Source organism: Falco peregrinus, chromosome 3, assembly GCF_023634155.1.
Source record: "Falco peregrinus isolate bFalPer1 chromosome 3, bFalPer1.pri, whole genome shotgun sequence".
Lineage (NCBI taxonomy): Eukaryota > Metazoa > Chordata > Aves > Falconiformes > Falconidae > Falco > Falco peregrinus.
Genome location: NC_073723.1, coordinates 27,588,809 through 27,600,994, shown reverse-complemented (window position 1 = coordinate 27,600,994; position 12,186 = coordinate 27,588,809). Strand labels below are relative to the sequence as shown.

Genomic DNA, 12,186 nt, shown 5'->3' with positions numbered 1-12,186 from the left:
TAGCTGGGATGACTTTCTAGGACAAATTAAAAAGTCCTGTGAGAGTCTAAAGATGAAGGCAGGACTGAGAGGGCACTCAGTGCTCCTTCCAGTGCTCTAGTTCAGGACCTGTGCTGATGTAAATGTGTTTTATAATCCCATTTGCATCCCAAATTAACTATGTGCCTATTAGAAAAAAACATCCTACTGTATTTGGCTTTCCTGTCACTCATTACTGGTTTTGGGATAGGGACCTGGGAAACTCCAAAATTATAGCCCTGAGAAGATCCCACTATTAAAGTGTGCCCCTCAGAAGTGGGAAAAAAACAAGGACTGCGGAGCTCTGGAGCCTGACAGTCTCAACTTCAGCAGTAGTGCCTGAATAGCACAGCTGAAATACTTTTGATGTCACACAGTTTCTCAGGGGCAGTTACTTGGCACCTTGTGGCTAGAGACAGGATTCAGGTACTAGGGCCAGCATGTGTCATGGCAAAACAAATACTCATAAATATCACAAACCTGACAGGTTCAACAATTTGTTGCACTGAAGGATGTAAAAATACAGAAAATGCTTTGGTGTAAATCATAGTTCATAATATACAGGTAATTTTTTTTTTTTTTCATGAGAACTGCACAATAGTTAAAACAGTCATTGGAATTAAAAAGTAGGCATTTGGTAAGAACAAAATCCAAAGGATACCCACTATAAGGAGAATAATCCATGGTACAGAGCCATAAATAACAACACAAGGATCAGGAACTCTTTGCTAATTGTACAGGAAAAAGCTTCCTCATTTCTAAACTAACAAAAATCTGTAGGAAACCTAAAGAGATTATACATTTATCAACAGACAACACACTTCCATGGTTTGGAGAGCTCAGTTTACAAAATGGGTGTTTATATAACTCATAAACCTACTTGCTGTTATCACACTGTGAAAACACCTGTTTTGAGAAAAATCACTAACTTTGCTCCTTTGGGCTTTCATAATCTGCAGTCCTTTGTATCACTTTGATATCAGCAGGTGTCCCAAGAGCCCAAAGGACATTTGAAAGTCTTGGGCATATCCACAGTATCCAAAGGACTGGCAGCTTCTACTTCTGGGTTTCATTTCTGTCATAATTGAGTCATTTTAGCCTTGAGTAACTCACTTAAGCAATACTGAATGTTAAACATAAAGCAATGACATATACTCAATCACTTGAGTGAATTTAGAGCTTTGAGCATCCATAGTTCTCACAACCGTAAACTTATTCTAATTGTATTAACTTGTCTCACAGGTACCTGATGCAATTGCACGGCTTTAATAATTGTTAAAACCTGAAGCCTTGCATGGAAGACTCCACACAAATATAAGTTACTGTTAAAAGTAGCTGATCCTTTCTCTCCCATGCTATTTCCCCTGCTTTTCCCAAAATTCTGTTCTTCTTTGAAGGTAGCAAAAAATGAATTAAAAAGAATGGACATGCACTCTTGATGAGACAAAACATAAGAAAAGACAGGCTTCCTTCACACCAGAAATTTCTAATTCTGAGAGGCAGAGATGGGCTAGGTGGAAGGTGGCTGCAGAGCAGACATCTGCACCATAGTCACACACAGTCTCTTTGTAGTTAATGGAGACAACCTGGCATTGCAAGAAAACCACTCATCTCATGCCAAAGATGAACAACACTGGACAGGTTCATCTAGCCTGTTTCAGATCTTGATGCAGAGATGAATAAAGTTTCAAAAGCACCCTTTTCTCTGTTGATTACAGAGGGAGACTAGACAACAAACTCAGATGCAGACAATTGCAGTATAGAAGTCTACACTGAACAGTGAACCCCATTCCCTTGTAATAGCCCTTGTAATAGTGCTGGATGCCTGGTTCTGCTGTTCTGCCACTCCAAAGAAAACCTGAGAAATGGGAACTCATGCTAGCTCTCTTCTGAACATTCCCACGATTATCCTCCATCATTTTACAAAGATAATTCTCTTTTGCTATTTAGAGACACAAGAACTACTGACCTAATAGGAGTTTGTTTCTCATACAAGCTCATACATCACTGTATGCCTATGAATATAGCAGGAACTACAAGTCTGCTTTCCACTATAAAATTTTAAATAACAGTAATTATCATATGCTTTCTGTGTCTGTCTTAAAATATGAGTCTTTCTGTGCCTATTTGACCCATGGGTTACACAGAAGTATGGGTTATACTGTTTCTATACATAGGACAACAAACTCACTGTACAGGTGTGTCTGTGTTGGCCTTATTTCTCTCTTTAAATATTCCCCAGTGACAGCTGCTTAAAAAGAAGCGCTATCATGTATGGAATTGCAACTTCAAACAACATTCTAGGTTTATGCGACTTCAAACAACATTCTAGGTTTTTGACACAAAACCTGCCTAGACATGGTAACAGAATCATGCCTCTAAGAATACAATTACCTCTTAGATGGGAAATCAGATAAATTGAGTAAATGAGGTGCTTTTTCCTTAAATTAGGAATCCTGTCCTACAAAACCAAACTATTAGTCACATCAGGAAAAAACTCACATCTTCAGTAAAAAAAGTTTTTCTTTAAATAAATGTATTATGCTCTTGCCCTGGTGATCCCACTTCCTAAACCTTCAAATTACCAGTGTGTGTCTCTCTATAAAGCCAGAACACAAAGGAGTATTGCAGGTGAGTTCATCAGTATGGTTATCAAAGCTTTGCCTAGGGTGTAGCAAAGGAAACACTCAAACACACTAAAAAAATGCCTGACTGAGCAGCTGGCAGGGACAAAACGTATAAACTCCTTTAAAGATAGAGACAGGGAGATGTAGCAGCAGATCTAAAATTGTGACAGTTCCCCTACATCAACAATTTTCTGTACCTGACCCCATACAAGAAGAGAAAAACAAAAATCCAAATTCAGCATCTGCTATCAGAGTTCTCCACATTGCTAAGCTCAACAGAGATCTTCCTAACACATGAAATTAGAGAATTAGGATTCATCTCCTGTGACCTAACAGAGCAATAACGTAGAAAATGTGCTTAAAGGTCACTTCTCATTGTTTTTACTTTGTGGGTTAGTTGATACCTTCTAAAGATAAATATTAAGAAATACCATCCCCAAACTTACCTACTTTTAAGAACCTACAGAGCTGCTGCCACGTTATAATTGTAACTATTAATTTATTATTACTCCATTTTCTAAAAAGAATTTTCCAGTTCTTATAACAAAATGCCTTTTAAAGAGAATTTGTAATGACAACTTTCATGCAGCAAGCCCAGCATAATGTTTATTGGTTACTGGTGTTCATTGTTGGCTCTTGAGAAGTTGATTGTGGATTGATTGCTGGATCCAGAATGCACTGCTTCAGTGGGGACAGCAGGGTTATTTTCATTTGCTTTTATCTACAGAGAAGAAAAAGACAATATGATATAATCTTCCAAAAGAAAATCGCTGCTTTGCAATTTGTCACTCAGAGAGGCAATAATGGAGAAAGAGTGCTAGGAGCTAGAAAGAATGATTATTGCTCCCTCACTCTATTGCAGCTTTAGCCTTTAGTCCTCTCTGTTACAAAAGCTTTCTCCCTTATGACAGAGGAAAACAAATAGGATGCTGCACTCTTGCTGCTACTGATGCCCTGATGAGGTTCACTGCGAGGTAGCTTTAAAGGAATGATACAACAATATGTGGAAAAGCTAACTTCACCCTCCCACCATTGCAGGTTTGTTCCTGTCCCCATATTAATAACCACTAAGAACTGACTCATTTTATGTGAGGTAGGAACTGAGGCTTCATCCATCTACTGGGAAATCATTTCTCAAACTAGCTGACCACATTGGTGGTACATATATGCACCCAAAAACTCAGCCTGGATTTTACCATGCTTACTGCCACCCACTGTCCCCCCAGCCCATACTAATCAACGCCCCTGCTGTAGCAGACAACATTTCAGCTGCAGTTGGCTTACAGCATGATGTCTCAATTGTGCTTGCTGAAGTTCTTTTACTTTTTCCTGAAATATTTATTCTGATTGTTAAACAGTTAGAGAGTGGGGTGTTGTTGCCTAGCCTAGCCCTTCTCCCCACCTGCTTTATCCTACCCATTTGTTGCACTGCACTGATCCTCACTAGGTTCTTCTGAGAGACAGTTCAACTCAGCCAACAGAAAACTAACCCAGAAAAAGGAAGCTGTTTTCTGCTGATTTAGCAAGTAAATTAGCTCATGGAAAGATCTACTGAGCACCAGGGCGTATATTGTTGAGGGACTGTCAATAACCAAGCTACACACTGTGGACACTGGAGAGGAGGGAAGAGGAGATGCTGGATGTTATTGCTCTGTTAGCAGCACTGAGCCTTACAGTAGCTCGACCATCCAGCAGAACGCTACTGGCATTGACTGCAGCACCTCTCTTGTGTGAAGACAGCTGTTGTCTTTGCAAAACAGATCTATCAGCTTAACACAAACAGTACAATCCATGGAGAGTTATTTTCTGTAACACAGGGACACTAAAGAATTTAATTTTTCACATCAAGCTGGTTTTTGTTTTTTATCTGTAAATTTGCAATCCAAACATTTTTGCTTTGTTTATACTCCTGGTGTTAACTGAACTCAGGTTTTCTATGGGCTTTCATACCCATATCTCAGTCTAGCAGTTAAACTCCATTTATTTCTTTTGAACTTTTAAAATTAAGCTCTGTTCAGAAAGAGGTCCTCCACACCTGGGTTGCCACACATTATCATCAAATGTGAAGATACCAAGACAATTCAGCTTCTGAGAGGGTTTATTTCAGCCAAGCCTGTCACAAGCTAGATGGCCTGCTACACTTTTGTTTTCTTGAAGTTTCAGAGAAGCATTACGTAAAGTAGTTCTCACTAATCAAAACACAGTTACCTGCAAGAGCCAAAACTGGGGAATGAACCTATTATTTTGGTGCGACAGGTGTTCCTGAGACCGTGCCTGTATACGGTGCTCTCTTAACAGGAACAGGCTGACAGACCTGCAACAAAACATTTCAAATCTTTCACCATTATTTGTCTTCACCATGCAATTGCTAATTGGACACAATCAAAATAGCAGTCCTCTGATAACCCAGCTTTGTATGTTATGCATCCCAACAATTTTGTCAAACGTCTTTCTTGAAAAGGTCCCTTACACTGGGATTAAATTGTTCAGTTCTCAGTTTTCATCAGGAGCTGGGTGGCTTAATCTGTTCAGCACTGTAACAAAGCAATTCTAAACCCATTTTTTCAAAGAAGCAACTGATCATGTTCCACCTTATTTTCTTGATGCTTCTCCCTTCCTTAGTCCAACAGGCAGAAGCCCTGAGATTATGGTACATAATTAATTCGGATATGCTGGAAAACAATCATAAATCAATGAATCTGGTTGCTTCTGTATGTTTTTTAAATCTTGGTTCAGCTACTTCAGGATATCCCAGGAGAGAACAGGTACAGAGGAAATACATCTGAGCTGCTTTCAAGCTATAAGCTTGTTCTTTGTTAGAGTAACCACATTTTCCAGTGATGCTCTTAATATAGGTAAGAGGTTAATGACCATCAGTGAAACAAAACAAATCCTGCCTTGTGTGGATATCTACCATCAACCACCCCAGTTGCTGGCTACAGGAGGTTGAGCTGGTTGAAAAATCACTTCTTAAGACACACTACACTTGATGTTTTTGTTAAGAGAAAATTCTCTCTAGCTTTGATGGGAAATGGAAACCGAAACATTCACCGAAGTCCTTCAGAAATTCTATAATTATCAAATTCTTTATAAATTTTAGTTTAGTTTTGATACTAATCATCCGCTAACAAAAGATATAAAGCTTTAGCAGAGATGCCAGGATCTGGAGCAACTAAAACTCAGTTAGGCTTAAGAAAGCACCTAATTATTAATAACTGCAACATGTTCGCTTACACAGAAAGGAATGTTCCAAGTTCTTGTTGGTGTAATGCCATACAAATCTGTTTTCAATAGCTAGTTTCTATTACCATTACCTGGTTTTATTTTGCATGAAAAGTCAAAGGGATCAACATTGCACAACACAGTGCTATAATAAGAAGCAGTCCTCAGAAAAGTATCAATGTCCAGTGGATTAAATAGACTCATGGGCACATACAACTTTGTGCATGATGCATATCCCACTGAAGATAGATCCAAAGGACGATTTTTAAGAGGAACACTATAGAAGGAATCTATCTAGATTAATGTAGAATGAATCTACGGTAGGTGAGTAGTTCTCACTATATAGCCTGTGAGACCATCTTATCTGCAGCTGGCCATGGAATTGCATGACCTTTGGAGCAATTGTTTCAATTCAGTTACATGTTCAGTGGAAAGGGAAGACCTCTTCTCCACACAAAATCACAGTTTGGACTACTGATTCACTTTTTGACTAGATCTGGGAAGTCCAGGCACAGATTATTTTCTTTGCCCTTCCTTTCCCCCAGGAATATATAAAATTTGTGGACAGATTTAAATGAGGAATAGAGTTTCAAAATAAAAAGCAAAGTAGAAACAGCATAGTGAGATGCTAACATAATGCAAGTAATTTACACTGACTTGTATTGGTACAAAAAAAAAAAAAAGAAAAAAGAAAAAAGAAATAAAGAAAAGAAAAGGAAAAAAAAAGTGTTCATTTATCTTTGGAAAGCCCAAAAATGCAATAAACCATTTTTTGTTCTTAATTCCCAGCGGAAACCTTTGTGCTCATGAGGGGAATTCCCTGCCTATCTACTGCATTATATGTATCAACTCACAGACAGCCCACCAGCTCCTGTGAAACTGTGGTCTTTGGAGGGAAGACTCACTCAGCCACTTCTATATGCCTTTCTTACTCCATCAAGACAACAGCAGGAAGCAATATACAGAATTATCTTGAAAGCATTTCAATGGGCCATATCTCACATGGACACTAGTCTGATTCAACTTTTAGATCCATCAGTGAATCCCACTGATTCAGGTTTTGATTTTAAAATATAGTTAGTCTGGGTGGTTTTGAAAATCCTACTCACACTAAGTAACGCTAAGGACACAAAAGCATTCTTCATGAATGCGTGTATGGTAAATAGGCACTGAAAAGTCAATCTTACTGTATTTTGCAATATGTCTCTCAAATAAACCCCAAACAAACAAAAAAATAAAGCAAGAGCTTGAACAGAGCTATTTTGCTTGGTCCAGCAGTGCACTTCACACACGTTCAGGTTTTAACACATTCTTACTGGAACAGAGCCAATTGTTCAATATTCTACAGGGGTTTGCTCCAAATATGTGATCCATAAAAGAGTTAGAAAATTATTGATTTCTTCCTCAGTGTAAGATTTCTTCCTGCATATGATGCTCAGCCTCTCTGATTTTCAGTTAAATCAGTAATTAAATGTATTAGTTAGATTACTCATGAGCAAAGCTTTGTCCACTTTTATTGCAAGTGGGACATGTTTATTTTGTGAAGTACCCAGGTTTAGTCTATAAGCTGTACAGACTACCCTAAGAGCAGGAACTTGCCTGTGATATTTTTCTGTAAGATAGAGAGTAATAAAAATTGAGTCTTTTGTTTCATTTCCTCCCACCTTGGCAGATTTTGATTAGTAAGGGAAATTACTACTGAATCCCCAAAACTCTCTTCCCAAGAGCTAGTTATCCTCATGTTGCACAAAGCATTACAGAGATTTATTAGTTTAATTAACCTGTTCCCGCTGCCTGACTCGTTTGTAGACATATGGAGGGAATGGTGGACGGGAGACATATTTGCCTTCTCCTGCTGTGACATTGAAAGCTCCGCCTTCATAAACCACTTTGCCTCTTGAAACTGTCACAACTGGGACTCCATGGCAGACCATTCCTTCAAATATATTGAAGTTGTTGGCCTGGTGATGTGTCTTTGCAGATATTGTCCTGTGTTTACAAAGCAAAACAACAACTAAAATTACTATGATCCTTGCATTTTACTTCATTATAAAATTCTGAGAAATTGATACAGGAAGGAAATTTAGCAGCATTATTAAACTATGACATTGTACAGTACATCATGGAACAGCTGTAAAAATAGGATAGAGCAATAACATTTCATTGAACAGTAATTGAATTTCAAAAGAATGAAGAGGGAGTCAAAAGGAAAGACCTTTGCAGCCTTGAAATGCAAAATTTTCCACTAGAAAGAGATGAGTGGGAAAAAAATCAGATTGTAATATTTTATTTGGATAACATTATTTCATTCAGCCTTGTCAAGCAAATACCTATGCACAAGAAGGTCAGAAGCTCTCACTTTTTAGCTAAAATGACTTGCAATTTCAGGTTTGAAAAGTATGGCTGCAATATTCCAAAGACTGATACTCACAAATAGCACAAAGACTATTTCACTGGAAAGTCAGTAGATGGTAATGAATTTTGGTAACTCTTAATGTGAGTTGGACTGATCCAGTGACTGACAGCCCAAATATCTCGATGCTGCCAAACAATAACGACAACATCACACTTCTACTTACCTTTCCTCCAAGGGTATTAAGCAAATTATAATCCTAGACCTCAACAGTATTCATTGGAGCTATGGTAATATTGCTTTGCTTATGCACAGACTTCATTCTTTATGATCACCATTTTTCTAGCCAATTTCTCCAACCCTAACTGGCTACATTAAAGGCAGTGCCAATGCTAGAGCTGACATTAGCATCTGGAAATGCAGACTGTGTGTACTTCCTTCACTATCTATTTTCCCTGCTGAGCTACTTGCTATCTGCTGTATCTAATATGGGTCACATGATTTTGAATTTTGGTTTAATTTATTAACTTCTTGTTTCCAATTTACGTTTTTGGAGGGTTTTAAAAATAATTTGGAGAGTTTCTATTTTATCATCATCTGTAATTTCTGAAATGAAGGAAGCTTCATGCCTTTGGCTAGCAGTCAGAATTTTCCAGAATAAGTGCTAACATAATCAAAACCCCAACATGCATATATAGCATTAACAGTATTCCAAAGTTCATATAATTTGAAAAAGAATTATCAAAGTCAAAATAATATGAAATATAATAGATTAAAATACTGATCTATTTGGAGAAGAATTTTCTAAACTTTAGTTAACATCTCTATCAAAATGAGAAAACCACAAAACCCCTATATCTTTCTTGAAGTATAGCCATTTTCAAAACCAATCACGTATCAACTATTCCAAACAAATACTTATACAAAGGAAAAAAGAATTTTTGGAAGGATACTTGGTTTTCCTTTCATATCATTCTGTTGAACTAAGAGAAATTGGTTTTATTAAGGGCTACATTTAAATATTGGTGGCAACTCACTTTTTAAAGGCTGTATACATAGAAATTCTATGACCAATCTGCCCAAAGGAATAAAATCTCTTCCTTATTCAGTACACCTTGGACAGAAAACTTAGACATGTCTGATCACCAGTATCAGCATCATCTTGTAGATTCACGGTGGAAAGAGTGAGCACTAGGAGTCAGACCTCTTGTATTCACCAGTCCTACGAATACCATTGAACAACTTCATCCATGGGTGTTATAATAGCCCTGCAAAGAGCTTGTTGCTTATTGCTTTACCCTTATGGGCCAAATTGCTAGAACAGTAAATAAGAACAACTGTAACATAATTATCTTTAGCATTCTCTGGGTATACATCATATCTGTTAGCCCAATAGCACTGGGACACGAAAAGAAAAATTAAAAAGGTAATCTGATCAAACTAACAAAAAAATCAGCAAGATCCTTCAACTCAACATGTTTAAATGTGCTAGAGCAGGATCACTAGAGGTAAACACGCCTCAGAGGTAAGTACATCCTTCATAAAAAGATATAAAATGAATGGAAGTTAGCACATTTAAAAGTAATATCCGTTTGTACAGCTAAACCTTACAATATGACAAAACATATTTCCCAGAGCTTGTCTCAACAACAAACTTGTATAGAACTCATTTATAACTTTCTGTTGAAACAAGCCTTAGGTCGTGCTGCCCTTTCTGAAGGTGAAGCACATTCTCCCTGGTGGAGATCAGCAAAACTTGTCTGAGATTTAACCCTTTGACATTATCAATGGCAGTGAAAGTTTCAGGTAGCAAGTAAGCAACCAATGAAAACAGAACTAGACAGTGTGCTTGGCTCTGCAGCTCATAACAGCAACCTTATGCAACAGACTGTTTACTGCTGTATCAGCCATTCCAGCAGCAGGCAGCTTGCTAGGAATCTTAGCAAAATTCCAATGTTTACTCTGAATGTCTGAACACTACTGACCACTCCACTAATGGCAAGAACATCTGTAACTTAGTTATAATTCAAGAAACCAAGACTGCCACCACAGTGAAGTATAACATAACAGCTGTCTCCAGCACCCTAAGTGATGTCTGACGTAAGGGATTACTCAGCATGAGAGAGCAGCTTCTGACTCCAGGCTTCAAAAACCTGTATTGAGTTTTTTTAAATAAAATTTTAAAAATTCTCTAGTTCTGGTTATAAATTACAGTGGCTTTTGTTTCAAGCAACCCTTTCTCGGAGACTGAGATCAGAATGAGTGCTTCAACATTTAAAGAACATTCTCCTCTACAAGGAGGATACTGCAAAGACATCAGACTCTGCTTTGTTCCTACTTACATCAATGTTTCCATGTAATTCACTTAATCTGCTTTTGATATATAACTGTGTTGCAAGGAGGTTTTAGGATATCAGTATAAAAATTGACATGCCTCTAGTACCAGAGGAAAAAATGCTTCTGAAATTGCCTTTTTTCCAACGCAATGCTTCTGTCCAATGAATTTACAGTCAAATAGCAATTATTTTAGTCTAAGAGCAACGACCAGATTTTCTCTGACTGTGTGAGCATCCAGTGACTAGTAATGGTCTATGTGAGAAACGGCTTTACAAACACTTGTAGAATATTCTATCTAAATAAACTACAAACTGAAGTTTGAAATTTAGAAAAGAGCACCAAATTAGACTAATGCAGCAAGCTGTAGGGTAAAATTCAAGACTGTGCAGGTGGTCAGCTCAGAAATTATGTCCTGAAGCTTTGTTGAGGAGTTAAAGGTCCAGTTTTCATTTCGAGTCAAACACAACCCAGCAGCACCACAAATATGCCTACGTCTCAGTCAAAGCCTAAGATACTAAACAGTGAGTTACAGTCAGGCAGGAGGGGAAACTGGATGAAGGGAAACCATTAGAGTTGTCTTCTACCCCCCATAATGCATAGAACATGAAGCCACATCAGCCTAGTGAAGGTGGATCTGTTGGACTAAAGTGAACTCTAGAACCTAAACTTTGACTGCTGTGAGGATTATCACTTTAATTTTCAAGGTAGGCATAAGAAAATGAAGAATTTCTTTAGTTTCAATGGAAACTAGATGCATACCTGTAGTTTTCTTAAAAAATTCCAGGTACAGGAATATGAAGGAATTCTGTAGTCGACCACCCTTAGGCAAGAACAGCTGCTCAACATTTCAGTAGAGGACACCTATTTTATAATTAATTAATTAATTTAAAACATAGTAATAAAGGAAGCAAAAATGACCTGAATCCGTTGTTTAAGAGAAAACAACTGCTTTGTTGACAGCTGCCATAGAAAACAAACTTATGTAAGAGTCAGTATGTGATCTGTAAGCAACTTCTTTCAGTGCTTGCAATGCAGTATCTCTAAGCTTTTCGGAGCTGGGGGTAGGTGAGAAATACCAGTTTGCTGAGGATAGTATCAGCCTTTGCAAGTTGCCTTTTCACATCACCTTCAGATGTGTTTGAACTCTCCGTATTGCTAACTTGCTTTTCTAAATTCTGGAAAAAATAAATAGATGGTTCATCTTTCATTGCTGAGCCACCACTCACTTAAGTTGAACTTTTTTGATGCTAAAGAGTCAGTTTTATTAAAAAGAAAGGTAAAGGAGGAGGGGGAAAAGAGAGGAAAAAGAAGAAAGAGAGTCTTAAAATCTATGTGCAAAAACACTAGCTATAAGCCCATAATGTGGATTAAAATCACTGTGGCCTCTTCTATATTAAGGAACTGCAGTAACTGCACATGCAAATACATGCAGGCAACTATTCATAAAGTTGTATTCCTCGCCTTTTTAAAAATATATACATGTTTAAGTAAGCATTGCTTTTGAGTAGCCATATGAAGTGAGGAGATTTGTGTATAAAATAACAGATGCAAGAAGAGGTAGGAAGTTAATGTTCGGGAGCTCCAAGTCAAAGTGACTTATCTGAGGGATGGGATCTTTATTTCATGCAA

At 37.7% G+C, this 12,186-nt stretch overlaps 1 protein-coding gene across 1 annotated transcript in view; it reads right to left on the bottom strand.

Annotated features, from left to right (window-relative positions):
• Window positions 1-501: 501 nt before the first annotated feature.
• DPYS (dihydropyrimidinase) overlaps window positions 502-12,186 on the bottom strand; it is a 35,332-nt gene continuing 23,647 nt past the window's right edge. Inside the window, exons 8-10 of the mRNA XM_005230975.3 lie at window positions 7,649-7,856; window positions 4,854-4,959; window positions 502-3,366 (exon numbers count right to left, since the gene is read on the bottom strand). Coding sequence (XP_005231032.2) covers window positions 4,885-4,959; window positions 7,649-7,856 — 283 coding nt within the window. The 3' untranslated portion in view covers window positions 502-3,366; window positions 4,854-4,884. The remainder of the gene's footprint in view (window positions 3,367-4,853; window positions 4,960-7,648; window positions 7,857-12,186) is intronic.